The sequence below is a fragment of the Teleopsis dalmanni genome, chromosome X (genome assembly GCF_002237135.1).
Source record: "Teleopsis dalmanni isolate 2A chromosome X, ASM223713v2, whole genome shotgun sequence".
In the NCBI taxonomy this organism is placed as follows: Eukaryota; Metazoa; Arthropoda; class Insecta; order Diptera; family Diopsidae; genus Teleopsis; species Teleopsis dalmanni.
The window spans coordinates 38,339,758-38,359,781 of NC_051848.1; the positions used below are offsets into that span (position 1 = coordinate 38,339,758).

Here is a 20,024-nt window from a genome sequence, read left to right on the forward strand (position 1 = left end):
TTTTTCCATTACTATTTTTTTACCTATGGCATCACCAAAAATTATTGCAAAAATTATGGTGAAGTAGGTTTGTAGCTCAAAGTTTTTTCTGGCAGTGCCTTAAATGCAGAAAAAGGTACAAAAGAAAATAACAAAGTTTCGGAAGCATATACACAATTTAAGTCGGGTATAGTTTCTTAACAAAAAATTGAAATAAAATTTTAAAACAATCAAATACAATTAATAACATAAGTGCAATGCAAAAACTTGAGAATGATAAACATATAAAAAAGCCTTTAGGGCAAAACAGAGCAGAAATGCCAGCCCCAGCAACAATAGCGGCAATATCAGGCGCCGACACAATATTTTCAGGAGAACGTGCGAACACTAACAATACTGGCGCTGTGTCTAATGATAGACCACCAATTTCTGCCAGTGCGCCAGCTGTTATAAGCAATCTAGAGGATGGCGAAAGAGATGCGGAAAGTGATGAAGATGATGAGGTTGGTAGTTGTTGTATTATATATTTGTAACAAGTTTGATGTGAAGAAATTGTTTTTTTGTTATAAAATACGAACGACAGACAAAAGAAAATTACGAAGGTTTTAATGGAACTGGACGCACTGTAACACTACAAATGTTAATGAGTGCAAATGTGTTGCAACCTGGAAAATCACTTATGACAATCGAATATCTTGGGCAGAAATTCGTAGGAGATTTACTGCCTGATGGCAAAATCAAATCGCAAGAAACGGAAACAATATTTTTAACTCCAAGCGCTTGGGCAATGCATTGCAAACGCATAATTAACCCAGAGAAGAAAAGTGGATGCGGTTGGGCTTCTGTTAAATATAAGGGAAAGAAATTGGATGCATACAAAAATTCTTGGTTACGCAAATGTGCTCTACAAAAAGATTCAACACCAGATGACTGTGAAAATGGTAAGTTGATAGTATTAATAATGTATATAATACAGTTTCGTAATTTCCTTATAATTAACTTGATTTGTTGATATAAATATAGTAAGCTAAATGAACACACAACTGCACAAGTAGGTTCCAGCGTGCTACAACAACATTGTGGATAAGACTTTTGAATTTAATGACATTTTTTTTAAATAGATTGAAGCAGTGCAGCTTTCATACATTTCTTATATAGCAGCAATCACTTTAATTAATAGTATAAACGTCTAATTTTTTATTTTCAAGAATTGAATTGTTTATTTAACTAAATTTTAAGAATTATTAATAATACTAATATTTAAAACGTTAAAGTGACAAAATAATTCAAGAATTTTCTACGAATTTAATATGTTAGCTTACAATTCTTTTTTGCTTTTAAATTTTATTTTTTAAGCTATTCTTTCTTGCTTTTGTGATCACAATAAGAACTTTAAATTATATATAATTAATATCTATATATTAATAATTTTAATATAAAGTTAGCTGCTTAACATTATGTGACTTGCAATTGTAATAATTACTTCGAATTAAATTTTAGTAGAGCGTATTAGAACGGATTGAGGCTACTTCCTCTTCGCCAGTCCGAAGGGGGATAAGAAACGAATTGGCATCACTATGCATATAATGTCATAATCCATGTAATATGTCATTCTGATTTGCTCCTTATTGGTAAATCTGGCAAGTAAGTATTTGACTACCAAAGGAATGGCGAAAAAAATGGAAAAAGGGGAAGTGTGGTATATTAAAGTTGGTAATGCTGATATATAAAATGGCATTGAAGTTCCGTTATGGCTTCATAAGTTGCGCGCGTCTGAAATTGTGCGTATGTTTTATTATAGCGGAATTATTGAATTTTGTGTGAAGTTTAGAAAATATTACATAGTATTTAAACAAAAAATAAGAGTTTTAAGAATCATAAATATATGTGCTCCATTTATTTCCGAACTTACAGATATTGATAAGAAGTCAGAATCGACATTGCCTGTCGTGAAACGCACAGTATTCCAACACAACACCATGACAAATCGCAACACCACGCAGTAAGTTTGTATTATACACAAATTTAAAATTAATTTCGTTATTATATATTAATAAACGCCAACCATTTTAGTGACGCTAATATGCTGATTGAAGCTATACCTTTTACCACAGTTAATAAACTTCAACCATTCTTATTGACAATGAGTTCTTCGGCTTTGTTATTGGCCGACTTTCATAGTCACTTAACAATGCACGAAGTTTGCGGCTATCTTGGTGGGACTTGGGATATTAACACACATAGTAAGTTTTTAATTTGCTTGCTTAGGCACGCAGTAGTCAAAAGAAATTTTTTTTTGTTGTTTTATTTCATGTTCTGTAGCATTGTCAATAAGTAGGGCCTATCCATGTCGAAACACGCGGTTTGATCGCAAAAAATCATTTGCTGTTGAGCGTGACATACAAAAAGCTTTAACGCGTGATCAGTTAATACTTGTCGGTTGGTATCATTCTCATCCCAAATTTCAAGCTGAACCAACCTTACGTGATTGCGATGCACAACTTGACTATCAAATACGCATGCGTGGTCCAACAGATATAACATACTCACCATGTGTAGCTTTGATCATATGTAAGAATCTATAAATATAAATAGACTTTTTGAAAATACATAAAAGAAATATATTATATCAAATAAATTTCAGCTCCTTATTATGATGAAAATCCAACTCTTGAATCAGTTGTTAAATCAATTTGGATTGTACCACCCAATGAGAATAAACAATCAATGGAATATGGACGTCCAATGTTAATGCAATATTCCGTTCTAGCTGATAAAGAAATACCAGAGGCAGTGCGAACAGAAATACAGACGTGTGTTGATTATTACTCTCAGTTTCGCAATGAAGTTGTTAAATTCAGCACAATTTTTAAGGAAGATATAACATTTATAGAAAAATTAAAAAATACGTTATATCCAAAGTTTCCACTTAAACAAAGTGATAAGGCACTCTGGAATTGGATCTGTGCAGTTTTAGGCTGCGATCAGGAGGACGATTTTATACCTCCTAAAACAATAAAAATAATGGATAATAAAGATGATGTTAAACCTGAAATTTTGCAACCTATTTCCAATGATACTACAAAAACTAGTGAGTTGAAAGATATACAGTTGCAAAAAATATCACAGGTGACTGAGGAGGTCACACGTAAAACAGCCGAAGAAACTCAAGCTGAACAAAAAGCTAGCGAACTAAAAGTTTTGTCCTTACAGGAGCAATTATGTCTACCATCTGGTTTAAATATGAATCCGGTGCGCATGCTGTCACCGTTAGCAACACCTAATCCAACAGGTCCACCTAATGCTCCTACATTACCGGCCATCGTTCCTCCAGTAGTTGTGCCACAAGCTCCTACTACTGGGCTTTTACCACCTTTACCACCTACATTACCACATAATACAGGTACAGTACAATCCAATCATTTATCAAATCCAGTAGCTGCAGCTGCAATATCGGCAGCGTCACCACGTGATAGTCCTATAACTATACCTTCAAATTCGGCTAGTCCTGCTAAGTTTGAAGTTCCAGTACGTGCGTCACCATCTCCAGCTAAATCAGATGCGTCCTCACATACTTCGCGTACCCGCAACTCACCAGCACCTAGTCCAGGCAAGTTTAGTATTAGTGACATAGCACGTAATAGTCCTAGTATTACCCCGAATAAATATGAACCGCCTGTGTCATTAGTGCCACCTTCTTCGACCTGTCTACCCTCGACAAACGATTTAATGGCTGCGAGTTTAGCACAGCTAACTGGACAAATATCATCGAATTTTCTACCAACAGATATTGCAGCATTATTTCAACAACAACAACGTAAAGATTTTGGTAACTCTTCACTTAACCAGTTAGCTGCAGCTGCTGCTAAAGTTGGAGGCAATCAGAAGCAAGCACAATCAACTAATTCTCAACCTAGTAATAATGAACTTACAGATCCAAATGTAGCTGCAGCAGTAGCAGCATATTCAAATAGCTTTAATATGCCTCGTGTACAAGATACGTTACCACAAGTACAACCTACTTCATCATCAAGTAAAAAGTCCGAACGTTCCTCTAAATCGTCATCTTCATCTTCATCATCATCTAGCAGCTCTTCAAATTCCTACAAAACAAAATTGATGAAAGAATTAGATGATCTTAAAAATGATCCACTAAAAATGAGTGAACTTATGCGGTCTCCAGAATATGCTGCACTTTTATTGCAACAAGCAGAAGCGCTTGGTGCAACAACTTTAGGAACATTAGGTTTTGGTGCAGATTTCTCATATCTTACTGGTGCTGGCTTAGGTTTACCAGGTAATAGTGCACCGAGCTCATCTAGTTCTAATAATAAATCGAAATCCTCAGCTGCAGCTGCTGCTGCATCAGCTGCAGCTCTTACAGCTGATTATAACAATTTAATACAAGCATCGAAATTGCTCGGCTATGATTCGTATATTGCGCAGGCGAAAAATAATGATCTTAACGCATTTTTACAGCAGCAAATGGGTGCGGCTGCTGCCGCTGCAGCTGCTGCAGCAGCTAATGTACCGTTACCAGCTTCACCTAGCAGTTCAAAAAAGCAACAGCAACAACAACAACAGCAGCAGCAACAACAACAACAGCAGCAACAACAGCAACAGCAGCAACAGCAACAACAACAACAACAACAACAACAACAACAACATCCAGATTACACTGCACTATTACAAACCTATTCTAAATTGTTCGATCCAACTAATCAATTTGCAGCAGCAATGACACCAGGCAAGAATGCTTCTAGTGCGCATCATGAACTGACAGCATTATTGGCAGCTGGTGTAGGTGGAGTTGGTGCAGTCCCTACTAGTAGTTCATCTAATTCAAGTTCAAAACAAAAGCAAAAAGATGTACAAGCACAAGTGCAACAACAACAAACGGATATGCTTAATCAATTATTGCAATCTGAAAAGCAACACGCAGACTTAAATGCTTTACTCTATCATCAAAACAAAGCAGCTGCCGATCTGAATGCACTTTTTGCTACACCATCTGCCACAGCTTCAAATACATCGACATCAACTAAATCTGGTGGTTCAGCATCCAATTCAACGGGTGCACCTTCACCACTAACCGATCCAGCTGCTTACTATAACGCACTAACACAGGAAAAAATGCAAGACTATGCAGCACTGTTTCAGCAACAACATGGAAAGTTCGGCATACCCGATCCATTGTCGAAATCAACACTAGCGGCCAACAATTTATTTATGTCTCCCTCAGCTTTATTAAAAATACAGCAAGAATCAATATCAGCGATGATGATGAAACCACCAAAATCAACAACAACGTCTGGTTCAAATTTGGGACGTACAAGAGAATCATCAGCTTCACCAGCTCTAGAACGTCTCACACCTACAAAGAGCAGTGCAGCCAATTCAAGTAATGCTGCTTCGAAATATAATTTTAGTGCAGTTGATTTAGCTATTTCAAGTGTACCATCCAATACGCCATCACCTGCACCGTCCGACGGCAGTAGCAGCTCTTCACATAGACGTCCAACTAATACTCCACCAGTTGACTTAAGTCGTTTATATGGTGAGCTCGTGCCACCATCATTGGGTGGAGCTACAAAAAAACGAATGGAATATTCGTCCATCGCTGATTTAGCAGCACCACCTCCAGCGAAAATGCCGAAAACCAATGATGATGTGTTGAACTTGTCAAGTGAGTAAGTTCCAATATGACATTTAATGTTGCTCTGTAAATTTACAAATGAGTATTAGCTATAGTATTGTTAATATATATAAACAAGATGTTGTACATGTTCCTGGGTATAACAGTTTGTTAGGCTTAGAATTGAATATTGAAATATTCTTCGCACATATTTCACCACAAAGGCAGTAGTGCATAGATGATGTACTGTGTACTGTGTGACATGCAATAATATGAATGTCTCTAATTTTGCTGATATGTAATAGAGAATTGCATCTTCCTAAACATCAGTGAAATTTTTTATATTACATTATTGTTGTTGTTTATAATAATAACAAATAAGTTTCCACAGTTACAGTCGCCTCACAAAATTTTAAATCATTTAAAAAAAACTTTAAATTTTAATTAATTGTTATAAATTTTTTTCAGTTTTTTGTCATGTGATTTAAATACAGTTTAAGTTTCCAAATTAAGTTACAAATTAACATGTTGCTCACATCACTATACAATCAAAATTAATCGATATTAATCGGTTTAAATCCATTTTGCAATAAAAATAATAGGTGACCATATTGGTGATGTTTTTCGAAACATTGTCGTTGTAACTGCTTCCGTTCGAGTACCCTTGGCACAATTTGTTTAATTAACTAATGAGCGGTGAGTCTTTAATAGCATTGGTGAGTTCCAGGACGTGGAATTAACCACGCTAAATTAAAAAAATATTAAGCAATGGTTTGTGTAAATTATATTTAATTCTTACCGAAAAGAAGTTGAATGATCACATGAATCTTTGGTATATATTCCGATATTGAGATATACTGTTAAATAAGTTCCCCCTACAGCTAATATACGACATATTCCTATTTCATTACAATTTTTCTACTCTTATGTTAGAGATTAGGTGTGTATAATCTTTTAATTTAGTGTGACAATAAAGGAAAACATCGGAGATCCTGAAATTAGTATTGACAGTAATTTTCTTCTTTTATATTGTATATTACCATAGATTGTATTTATAATCTTCGCTTCAAACTATGAGTACAGTGTTCTAAAAAAAATGAATTAAAATTGGTATCGCCGGCTTGTTGCGGTTCAGTATTCAACGGATGACTAGATTAGACTATACGATTTTGTTTAGTTTGATGCCACAATGATTCTTTCTCGTAGTAACTTTGACTAATACTCTGTATACAGAGGTGCGTTCCACCAGCAAAGTTTCGAGTAAATGAGAGCATCTGAGAGTGCGTAACATCCCTGTCGTGAGTTAAAAAATGCTACAAAGACTTTACTGGTACATTTCATTTCAAATAAAATTTTGTGTTGATGTGTGAATCAGCTGTTTTGGTTTGAATTTAAATTTTTGTATTGTTTATTTGCGCGGCACTGGTCTTCTCACCAGATTTTACACAAAGCTGTTCCATGAAAATTTGTAACGCTCTCAGTTGTTACTTTACTTGTGTTTTACTTGAGTTTTACTATGAGTAGCTCGTAGAGCAGTCGTATTATATTACATCCAGGGTTAGTGAAAGATGTTGACTCTGGATGAAAGATGAAAGATATTTGATACATAAGCGATCCTATATCCTTATTTTTGTAATGTTCAACATACTCATGTTCTACACTAATTTAATTTATTGTACTTCCCCATAGTAGCTTAATTAAGTATATATTTTAATTAACTTTTTAAAAAAATTATGTCATGCAATATAAATAATAATATAGTTATCGTTCATATTTTATATTCAGTCTATGTATAACATATTTACATAAAATCAGTATTTTGGTTTTTCTTGCAAATTATTTTGAACGTTTTCTTGTTATTTGTATCTTCTTTAGTTCCAATTTCGTTTGGAAAATTACAAAAGGGTTACAAAACATAAAGTGGAAAAGAGATAGATACCAAGTAGATAAGTGAAATGAAAGTCATATGTTGGTTTAGGATGTTAATTAAAAACTAACCTGGTTCCAGATTCAGGACTTACGCTAACTTAATGAGTTGGAGTCACAACTCAATTGCAGTTAGGATAATTACTAGAAGTGGACGGGTTTATGCAAGTAATCTAACTGTTTAACACGAGTTACGTATTATTTCACTTAAATTGAATCAGAACAGCTCGTCTTCTTTCCTCTTGGAAAATATCAATGTAGGTGTGGTTTGTGAAAAACATACTCTAAATGAATATATTGTATTATTATGTATAGCTTACGTTGTGACCCTAATAAATCTACTTGTTCTATTGCCATACTGCTGGGTGTGGCAAGCGATATTTGATCGTCTGAAAGGTAGAGCAACTTTAGAATGTAGTTTCGATCATTCTTGGAATCATATATAGCTAATAGTTGTTGTCGGTAGTTGACTTTGTTTCTATTTCTAATTGTAACTGAAATTTTGCTACATATAATTGACTTAAATCTTACTGTATGTGCTTTGGTCAGATAAATATATCTCATATTAGTTAAGTATGGTTTTAGGCTGTTCTCTGGTTTTCAGAAACAGAAAGTAGATAGAGACAAATAGAAGTTAAATTTTATTCTATACTTTTAGCCAACTTACGTTGCTATTCTCCAACATTTTCAGGGATGTCTGAAAATTTTATTATTAGTTTGACAAATAAAATACATATTATATTGAAAACATAATAATTTAATATTAAATACAATTTAAAAACAATTTTTATAGGAACTTATTTATAAAAATTCTGATAAATATTACATACGCATATTATATTAAAATATTTAACAATTACAATTAAATGAATAATTTTTGTAAAAATAAAAATAATCAGCTGTATAAATTTAAATTTTAAATAAATTCAATCAAAAAATATGTAGAACCATGAATTAATTCTATGTGTTTTGATGCCACTTTTATATGCTACATAATTTAGATAATTAAAAAAATTAAAGTTTCTTTTTCTTCCTTTCGTTTTTTTTTCGTTTTTATTTTAATTTTTTGATTTATTTTAAAAAATTTTTTAAATAATTTTTTTTTGAATTATTATTTGTTTAGTTTAGTAATCCGAATCTAAAATAGATCAGCACAGCTTAAGATCATACTTAATTTCTTTAAATTTATTTTTTGATTTGATTTTTTATTTCTTTTCTTACAATAAAGTTATAAGTTATATTATATGAAGGTTTAAAATGATGTTCTTGGGTCATTGATTCTATTTGTTTTAATGCTAGTAAAAAGTGTCGATATTACTTTGTAAAATTATAATTTTTTATTTTATACTATAACTGTATTTTAAGACTTATATTATCTTATCCATAAAAGCCATAAAATATGAAAATTACGAATAAAAATATTTTGTCTAGTCTTTTTCACGAATTTTAGATTAAGATTCTTCTATGCATCACCATTTATTAGGAATGCAACAACTGTACTTATATGTATGTATATACTTTGTATATATAATAAAATAATTATTTTTGTGTGGATTGCTTATTTATTTTTAAATAGTTTAAACTCTCCTTAAATGGTTAGGAACTCTATTGAGACATAACGTGGTTCACTATTGTATTTTAAGAGTTCATTCTATAAATGTCTTTCACTTACTAATTGGACTTTTACACTTCGATTAAGTTTCACTTCAAATTGGAAAATGGTGTATTTTATCCAATCAAACATTAGCAGAAAAAATTGTGCTTCCTTTGCTCTATTGAACATACTGAACGCTCATAACTTGATTTTCCTTTTGCAGTGGACTTAACTTGGTTTATAGAGCATATAAGAATGGCTTTTTCTCACTGAAACCTAATCCGTTTGATGGAATTCAAGGTTTTACTTTTATACACTCGTGTATAAAGTATACAGGCGTTTATTATGGAAATATCAAACGTATACTAATACTAATCAAATCCCCATGTAAAAAAGGGAATTATGAAATTCAAATTTATGTGAAATTGAAATAGGTTTAAGTCATATTTAACACTTTTAATGGAAATTGATATATAATTATAATCCACAAGGAGTCAATCATTGGTCGAATTTAGTGCAATATGTCATATTGAGCACTTCCTTTCTCAGGAGTCTGCTGTATAGATAATATTAAATTGGAGACAAAATCTAAGTTCTGGAGAAAGAGTTGTCTGTTGAATTAGTTTTTAAGAATTTCACAGCAACAGAATATATGTATAGTCGCGTTAATAAAAGTATTACAAAAAGTATAAAAGTATTACAAATTATTATTTCTTGTTAAAAGTGAAGAACTGTTTAGTAATAAGTTATACAGCAAATGTAAGTTATAAACCTCGGCGTCGCTGAACCCAAAAAAATATAGATCTTGTTTGATAGCTTGAGTAGAATTGAACTCTTTATTAGTTTTTAATTACAAAATAATTTAAATCTGAAGATATACAAATATTTAATTCATCATAATATATTTTATTGATCATTATTATTATTACAAAGTAGGTTTACTTTATAAGCAATTTATAAGAAACTTATTTTACAGAATTAAATAAATCAATTAATATTAATTTAACAGTGCATAATATACTTTATTGATCTTTGTTATTATTACAAAACAAAAAGGTTAAAGTAGGTTTGTTTAATAAGCAATTAATAATGCAATGAAAACTTTCCTAGCGGACACCTCTGTTAAGCGGACACCTCTCTTGGATGGACAATATTTGTAAAACCAATTTTTTTTATTATTACTTACTTACTTATTTGTCCAAAACAACCCGTTACCGAGTTTCGGCCTGACGCAGCATGTCTCCCCAGGCGCCTCTGCTGCGTGCGCGCCTTCTCCAGTCTCGTATATCAAGTCTAGTTAGTGCTCCCTCAACTTGATCACTCCGCCGGAGACACGGTCTACATCTACGTCTTCTTCCGCCAACTACTGCTTCAAACACCTTTTTTGCCGAAACATCTTTATCCATTCTCACGACATGTTAATCCGCTGAATTATATCAATGTCGTGATAAAGCTCGTACAGCTTGTGGTTTATTCTAATGCGATAGTCGTCGCCAACTCGTAGAGGACCAAAGATCTTACGAAGAACTTTTCTCTCGAACACTCCCAGTGCTGCTTCATCATTCTGTGATAACGTCCATGCTTCTGCGCCATACAGAAGCACAGGGAGGATGAGCAAGCTATAGAGTGTAAGTTTCGTTTGTCGAGAGAGAGCTCTACATCCCAATTGCCTACTGAGCCCATAGTAGCACTTATTAGCAATGGTGATCTCCAGACTGACATCATTTGTGTTCGTTATGGCGGTGCCAAGGTAGATGAAATCCTTGACAGATTCGAAAGTATAGACGCCAGCCACTAGCTCGGTGTCCGAATTACGCACATTTCTATCAGTAGCTGACATATACTTTTCCCTCATTCACCGCTTAACCCATTCTTACAGATTCCTTTTCGATAGCTGCAAAAGCAGCTGTAACATCACGCTTGCTACGCTCAATGATGTCAATGTCGTCGGCGTAATTAAGGAGCGGGACACATTTGTAGAATATTGTTCCATTATGATGAACACCTGCCCTGCGCATCACTTCCATGACTAAATTGAAGAGGTCACATTTTTTTTTATTATTATTCAGAACAATTTAAACCCTTCTGACGGACACCCCTCAAACCCGGACGCGGACACAGACAATTTTGTTGCTTCTGAATATGTCGAAAAATTGAATTGTCATCTGCAAAAGCGGTTCTTTCTTGAGTTGTGCCGTTCAAGAGAATTTTCTTCTCCTTAGACTGCCTCCTCACTTTGAGTGTCAGCGGTCGTATTTATTATTATTAAATTTGCAATATTTAATTTATCTTTAATAATACTTATAGCTAATCATAAAAGGTAACATTTAATTTTTGACATTCAGCTACATCATTTTACATTAAACTACAATCTATACAGCATTCAAAAAGCATTTCACGATATGTGTTGTTTACTATCGCTGTGTAAAGCTCTCTCGATCGCGCAGAGTGTATCAATTCGCCAATAGTTCGAAGTCCTGTCAAGGTGCGGATATTCCTTAACCATGAGAGTTGTTTTCGCCCAACGCCTCTGTGACCTATACGGTCTTGAAGTATAGATTGCAATACTTCGTATTTGAGTGCAAGTATTATGTGTCCCAAAGGGTATATTAGGCTTATCAAGATTTTCGTAACGTCTGTTTGAAGTCTGTTTCAGTATTTGAACAATGTGTCAATTTATATGTGTGTATCACAATTAGCAAAGGCATCATTTAAATCGTTTACTTCTTCACTTTTTTTTAATTTTGTTTTAGAAAATTGTCTAGTTTCGGTAATTCTTTAATGTCTTTGTTTCTCATTCGAAATTTTAAAGATTTTCTTGAAATTACAAATGCAACCTTGTTCAAAAACCAAAATGTGTGTTATTCCAACAAAAAACGTTTCGTCCCATTTTAGAGAATTTTTAAAAAATAAATATCATAAATACATAAATTTTTAATGGGGCCCCTTAAATTCCGGGGCCCGAAAGCGTTGCTTCCAGTCGTTTCCCTATAGTTATGCAACTGATGTGTCCCAAGTATGTTATTTTCCTTTTTTTCATAGGTTTTAGCAGTTCTATTTTTTGCTGCATTCTTCTGAGCACTTCTTCATCAGTCCAAGGTATTTTCAATAGATGGCGATAACATCACATTTCGAAAGCCTCCAATTTTTTCATTAAAGTTATTTTAAGAGTCCAAGTTTCTACTCCATAGAGTAAGACTGATCCTGCGTAACATTTCATATGTCTCATTGTAAGCAGTATACTAAATTCTGGATTGTTTAATATTTTTTTGTACCGCAAGAAACTAATTCTGGCCATTTTAATTCTACATTTAATTTCTTGATCTTGGTCCCAAAGCACATTTAAGCAACATCCCAGATACTTAAATTTTGAAACACACTCAATATTCGGATTATCAATTACAATTCTCGCAGTGGGGTCATAGCTTTGCTTCGTACTGACTATCATAAACTTTGTCTTTTTTATGCTTTTTATTGAAGACATAAATTTTACTTGTTTCACTTAAAGCTGTTATAAGCTCCTGTATATCATGAATAGTAGTCTAAGAATATGGGAGCAACTAGAGATACATTATCTTTTTTGGTGTAGATACAAGAATCAGAATATTTCTCGTCTTTTATTTTAACGACCATAAATATACAGACCATTGTGCACTTTAGCGCAAAATAGTGTTTTTCGGGGCGACATACGTTATTATGTTTGAACAAAAAAAAAAGACTTGTCTCACAAGGTACGCCTATGTCGACCAAAAACTAGGCGAGTTAAACTCATTGACTGCCACAGTGACAATCAAACTGTTAAATTTGATTGGGTTGGACTCATTTATTCGGTATACCGAAGGTGTTAGTAAATTGCTTGCACTCTAATTTTCTTCTGAAATTAACATACTATCGAAGACTATAATTTAGAAAAAAAACTTTCAGTCACTATTGATGGACAGCTTAATTTCCTTAATTTCGAAAAAATGAAATTAAGTTAATTTCGAAAGTGCCCCGAATTGCCCCAAATTAAGGAAATCATATGTTTTTTTGTTTACAAATCGAATTACATGCTCAAAACACTATTTGTAACTGTGATATTTTAATAATGTTATTTGATATTGAAATTTAAAAATTTGATTTTTGAAATAAAATAGAAATAAATAAAAAATATAATATAGGAAAAAATGAATAATAATAAGGAATTCTTATTAAAAAATGTTTTTCAAAATATTTGCTACTGCAAAAATAATAAGTAGCGCCTTTGGCAATGAATTACAATCAATGGAACAAAACATTGCTACTTTAAAACAACAAATGGAGGACTGCTATAAAGCTATACTAGTTGGAACAACGTCATCTCTACCAAGACCATAAAAATAAAACTGGCAATCAGCATTTTGGAACATGTGCTGTCACACGGAAGATGTTTTGAAAACACATATTTTTCGTGTAACTCGAAAAAATTTTTTAGTTCTTTATGTGCGTTAGGATCTTCTGGGGAATACAGGGTAGTGTGTGAATTATTTGCTGTTGACACATCCATAGTATGCACAATTATATTGGAGTATATAATTATTTATTACCTAAAAAATTATTTAAGCTATTTAAACTAAATTTTTAATTATTTACATATTACTACAATTAAAATTAGATGCTTATTTATTAACTAAAATGACTTCGCCGTTTCCTCCTCCAGATAATCCTCATAAAAGTCTGCATCTACAATTTCGAAAAAACCGTTAAACATTAAAGAAAAACATAATAAAAGTAACAAATAAATAACAACTTGCGTGAATGATTTATTTTTTAATATTTATTTATCATCAATACTGAAGTTGTTGAAGTTATTTGATGTTTTCGCAGGTGAAGCCACCAATTATTTTTTTTATTCGTTCATAATACACCCACCTAGATGATGGAACCACCAGAAGGGCCAATTTTACAATTTTCCTTTCTTTAAATTAAAAACAATTAAATATTATGGCTTCATTAGATTAATTCCAAATACCTGAATTTTGAGGTCATGTTGTTAATTTTCACTTGTACTTCTCTGGAATTGTGCATAAATCCGAGTTGATTTTTTCATCGCCCGTTTTTGCGTGCACCACGGCGGCTTTCCATAATGCATTTAAAATGTTTCAAAAGCGCGTTTTCTGCTGCTTCGGTCCAACCGTATCTTTTTTTTATAATTTTTTTTCCTCCATCGCCAATTCTAAAATGTTTGCATTACTTTCAAAATATTTTCCCGGTTTCATTAAAGTCAACTGTCACTGACATTTATTTAAAAAAAAATTGTTATTACTGCTGCTGTTGCTGGAGTTCTTGCTGTTGCGGTTGTTGTTGCTGTAGCTGTAGCTGGTGCAACTGATGGTGCGCTCTGCCACTGTGGTAGCCACTGCCATTGTTGCGACCACTGGTAGTAACTCCATGGTGTTAGCCCGAAGTTTAATAGTGGCAATGTTGTTGTTGTTGCGGCCTGCAATAGTGTTAAGTTGCGGCGCGCAATAGTGTTGTTGCGACAGAGTTGTTATATGGTCGCCACAAATTAATTGAATGTTTGGGTGATCAAATAGCTGTTTCGAATATTACTAAATAGTCACTGTCGTCATAAATGACGTTAAAATCTAGTTTAATATAAAATTCTAATGAAAATAAATATTTTTTTCTCCAATTATTTCCTTTATAGAATCTCTCTAATTGAAGTTAACAAAAAGTAATATCAAAATGTAAAAACTACCTGAGGACACTCATTAAACAGAGAATGCTTTAAGGTATTGATTAAAGAAATGGTAGTTTTTATTACTTATGTGCTACAAGTTTAGCAGCTGTTTCCTAGTAAGACAAAAAACTGGGTTGGTGATACGCCGTTGTCTGGCTTCAATATTTGATTGCGTATTTACTTTTAAACAATACTTCGCAATACGAGTTTGAATGACATCACATACGTGGGTTTATTGAGATTTATTTTAAATAAATTGAATCTTACATACTGAAACCACTAAAATAAAATTGTTTTAAAATGAATTTTATTTAATTAATTAAACACAAAACTTCTTTAGGATTAATATTCATTGCTCAAACAATACACTCCTGTTGTTTTTTAAGTTAAATTAATTACCGCAAGACCCCGATTCGCGTCGTTAATTAAGACCGACAAAATGGAAATAATGCAAATCGAATCACTTTCTCTATATATTTAATTTTCATAAATATTTGATGCTAGACCACTTGTTGATGGAGATTTACCTTTTAACTCATTGAATATCGACAGAGCCTTTTTCTGAAAACCCATTTGCTCCAATGGCTTTCTTCTTTGATTCCGATTTTTAACGCAAATGGATAGAAGGGATTATTAGTGTAGTGTATTAGTGTAGTGTACCAGTGTAGTGTATGAGTGGAGTGTATTAGTGTAGTGTATTATTTATTATCTGTGCGAGCTCGTCTTATCACCTTTGTGATCAGTACAAGACTGACAACTTAAACTAAAATTCTTAAATAAATTACTTTTTAAATCTTTATCCGAATAAATGTTCGGAGATCAACGTGCTGTTGTTGTTCATTATTTATAAATTAATAACAGTAAGACCCCGATTTGCGTCATATATTTACTTTTCAAAAATATTTGATACTTGACCACTTGTTGATGGAAAATTACCTTTTAACTCATTGAATATCGACAGAGCCATATTCTGAAAACGCATTTGCTTCAATGGCTTTCTTCTTTGATTCCGATTTTCTATCTAAATGGATAGAAGGGACTCAATTTTTACCGTAAATGCACTTTTATTTTTTGTAACCTGTTAGACCTCCAAATGTGTTACAGCTTTTTCATAGTCCTTTATATTGTCCGCATCAGGATTACAAATTGTTCTTAAATAGTTGGAGCTAAGTCCAGAATTCTCTCAATGTCAGCAGGTTTTTCTCCAACTTTAAAACGTTTTAAAATGTCTAACTTTTGTTCCAAGGAAATTTGTTTTTGCTTTTGACTCATTTTTATATTTTACGAAGTAGAAATTTACCTTTCCCTTTCACCACACAAATGTCAACTAACACCTTTTAACTAAGAACTTAATACATGTAAAAAAATGTGACCAATAACAAATAAAATGATGATCCTCTATGTACCCATATATTAAAAATCGTCGCAAATCGAAACATTACCGACGCAATTCGTAGCCAAAACTTATATTTTTTTTTTGACCACGCAAATCGAATCACATTTCTCTATATATTTAATTTTTATAAATATTTGATGCTAGACCACTTGTTGATAGAGAATTACCTTTTAACTCATTAAATATCGACAGAGCCTTTTTCTGAAAACGCATTTGCTTCAATGGCATTCTTCTTTGATTCCGATTTTCTATGTAAATGGATAGAAGGGACTCAATTTTTACCGTAAATGGAGTTTTATTTTTTGTAAACTGTTAGACCTCCAAATGTGTGACAGCTTTTCCATAGCCCTTTATATTGTCCGCATCAGGATTAGAAATTGTTCTTAAATAGTTGGAGCTAAGTCCAGAATTCTCTCAATGTCAGCAGGTTTTTCTCCAACTTTAAAACGTTTTAAAATGTCTAACTTTTGTTCTAAGGAAATTTGTTTTTGCTTTTGACTCATTTTTATATTTTACGAAGTAAAAATTTACCTTTCCCTTTCACCACACAAATGTAAACTAACACCTTTTAACTAAGAACTTAATACATGAAAATTATTATTATTTTATTATTATTTTTTTTTGTTCCTTAATGCAAACAAGTCTTCAATTCTACCAATTGCTAGGTTAAATATAATTGTTGATTTCTTGCTATCTGTATCACTTGGCAACTCAATTATTAAATATACTAATCGGTAAAGTGTCTGGGTTTCCATTTGAACAATAATCTATAATAATAATTGAACATGTTAACCAAGTTTTTTTTAGTCAGTCTCTTTCAAGCGCAACCAGAAATGCAGATAACGCGGGAGTCTTAACGTCACGTTTATTTGTCTTGTGTTTGTTTTGTAAATTTTGTTTTTTTTAATTTCTTTCCTTCTTCTTTTATTCATTGATTAAGTTTTTTATAATTTGTTTAATAATAATTTAAATTCTGTTATTTAAATAATTCAAGTTATTTTATTTACTCTCTAAACATTTTAATTTCTTCTTTTATTTTATTTTTATTTTATTTCTTTTAGTTAGCTTTAAGATACTGCAAAAGGTTGTTCCTTAATGCATTTAAATGAATAATAATTCTTTGCAATTATTGATGAGAATATTTTTTTTACATGATTTTGAATAAAATATAATTTTTCGTGCCTTTTAACAGTAAAATAATAAATAGAAACTATGACGTATTTGTTACGAACGTATGTACTTCCAAAAATCGTTCTTTTTTTTTTTGCAGTAGGTGGAAGTATCGAAAGCCACCGTGTGGGACTTTAACCCACTAAACCACCTCTAAGGAATGAAAGGAGAAGACTTCCACGGCAATGAGGAAACTTCATTCCAGTAAACGAAGGAGAGAGAAGAGAGTGAAGAGACCTAATACCTAGCGAACTAGGTTCATCTAAGTCAGGGATCAAAAAAAATCGTTCACAATAGACGAATTTTTAGTGTTGGCAACCATGTGATTTAAGCTGCTTAAGAGTTAAGTGATTTCAAAAAAGTTGGACTAAATAAGCCAGCCGTGTTGTTCTTTCATATGTTATTTTTAAAATGAACAGTTGTTCTTTTCTGATATGCTTGCAAAAGAAAAGGCTTAATATATATGTGTTCTACACTATATTCATGTTTTATGCCCTCATCACGAAGAAATCTATTCATATCATTGCACGCGTATATTCTGTGCCATTATCTGAACGCAAAATCTTTACCTTTTTGCCAGTTTTTCTCTTAGCCATTGTCTTAAGTTCCTCGAATTTTTCAAAGATCTCATTCGTCTTCAACAATAAAGGTAATAAAATCTCGATTGAATTTACGCGCATCGGTCCGCATACATCACTATGCACAAGTTCTAGTAAGTCTTCTGTATGCGAATTTGAACTACTAAATGGTAACTGGGTTTGCCCTTAATGCATATTTCACAAACTGGTAACTTATCAAGTTTGACATTTACGCCAGAAACCTTTTCATCAACACTGTTGCTTGTGGTTTTTTAAAACTATTGAATTTTACTTTTATAGAACACATGTGCGATGACGCACCAGAATCAAGGCACCATAATATATAAGGATATTCAGGATGTCTGTGCATCGTTGCATGTGCAAAATTATTTGATTTTACAAAAACAATTCCCTTATTTATAATTCCACACTTGATTTGCAAGACAATATTCAAGACCATATTTTCAGCACCAATTACCTCTTGCATATTTGATTTTCAAGACTCTACTGTGAATGATACTATTTTTTTTAAATGTTCGCTGGGCAATATTTTAGCGAAACGGTTTTTTTTTTGATTTTGTAATTTTATGCAACTGTTTGATTTTGTATTCATTTAACGTCCAACAATGTCGAAGCTGCTGGCCAAAACTATTCGGAGATGTAGCAACAAAAAGTGGACCAATAATGAGGTAAACCTCGTTCTAGATTTGCTTGAGGAAAAAGAAGGTTTTGAGGTATATATGTTATATATTCACCTATCGAGATTATTTGTTTTTTTGTATTATTTTAAACTCCAACAGCGCAAATATTTTATAGGAAACTTATAGCAAAAAAAAAAAAATATTCCAATATGTTGGGGTTTAAAGTACGCCATTTAAGACGAAGTTAGAGGAAAGCGAGTGATTGATGTACTTAACAGGCGCAGGCCTTGAAAAAAAGATGCCTGTACAACTGTTAAAGGCTGATGAAAATACTTCTGATTTATTACAAATAAAAGGCTATTATATATTTGTTTAAGTTTTTATAGATAAGATTGAAAAAATATGCCCTTTCTGTCGTCGCTTGTGCACTTTTTTGAATTAGATCTAAACAAAACTACTGCAACTCGTAGTTCTATAGGAAATTGTTTAGATGAATGTAATTTAGTAAATTCTTCATTGTTAGCTAAAAGGTTAACAATTTTGTGAAATTGTAGTCACCCAAGTCGTAGCATTTGACGCAATCTATTGTCATCAATAGTCATGAGGACATCACTGAACCATTTAAAAGATTTTGGAAACTTTGATAAAATTTCACGACGACACATATGCACAGTGGAAATGTCTTCTTCTAAATCATCCAAAATGTCACTTATTGCATCGTCATTATCGCTATCATTTTCTGCAATTCGTTTGAACAGAAATGTACTCTTATATTAAACATATAAATGTACGAATCTAAATTACGTACTAATTCCGCAACAACAAAATCGAGCACAATATTCAATATATTCTGCATTTCACTTTTTCTTGGCATTGTTAAATATGTTGACGAAAATCAGCTGTTCTAAATACTTTCAAGACTAATATGTACAAAGTGAGTTCAGGATTATTAGAGTTTGCAATGATGCACATTCGACGATGCACAGACATCCAAAATACCCCTATTGTTTCACTATTTACACACATGGTCACTTCTGAACATTGTAGAGTTTCATACTTTTCGTTCTCCTTGCTATTTTTCTTGTGCTTGTATGCTGGAGTTCTTGCTGTTCCGGTTGTTGTTGCTGTAGCTGGTGCAACTGATGATGCCCTCTGCCACTGTGGTAACCACTGTCATTGTTGCGACTACTGGTAGTAACTCCATGGTGTTGGCCCGAAGTTGTGTTGTTGCGGCCTGCAATAGTGTTGCTGCGGCAGAGTTGTTATATGGTCGCCACAAATTAATTGAATGTTTGGGTGATTATATAGCTGTTTCCAATATTACTGAATAGTGAAAAAATATATCAGAGACAGAGCTTTAAAATTATTCACTAAAGTTGATGCGCTACTTAACCCCGCCCTAAC

At 32.7% G+C, this 20,024-nt stretch overlaps 1 protein-coding gene across 1 annotated transcript; it reads left to right on the forward strand.

The window, feature by feature from the left end:
• Nucleotides 1-71: 71 nt before the first annotated feature.
• On the forward strand, nucleotides 72-6,010 carry LOC119687378 (MPN domain-containing protein CG4751). Its single transcript, XM_038101668.1, has 6 exons — nucleotides 72-482; nucleotides 563-920; nucleotides 1,894-1,981; nucleotides 2,053-2,222; nucleotides 2,302-2,550; nucleotides 2,624-6,010. Exons 1-6 carry the CDS (start codon nucleotides 237-239, stop codon nucleotides 5,671-5,673), a joined length of 4,161 nt encoding a protein of 1,386 aa, XP_037957596.1. The 5' UTR covers nucleotides 72-236; the 3' UTR covers nucleotides 5,674-6,010.
• Nucleotides 6,011-20,024: the final 14,014 nt, after the last annotated feature.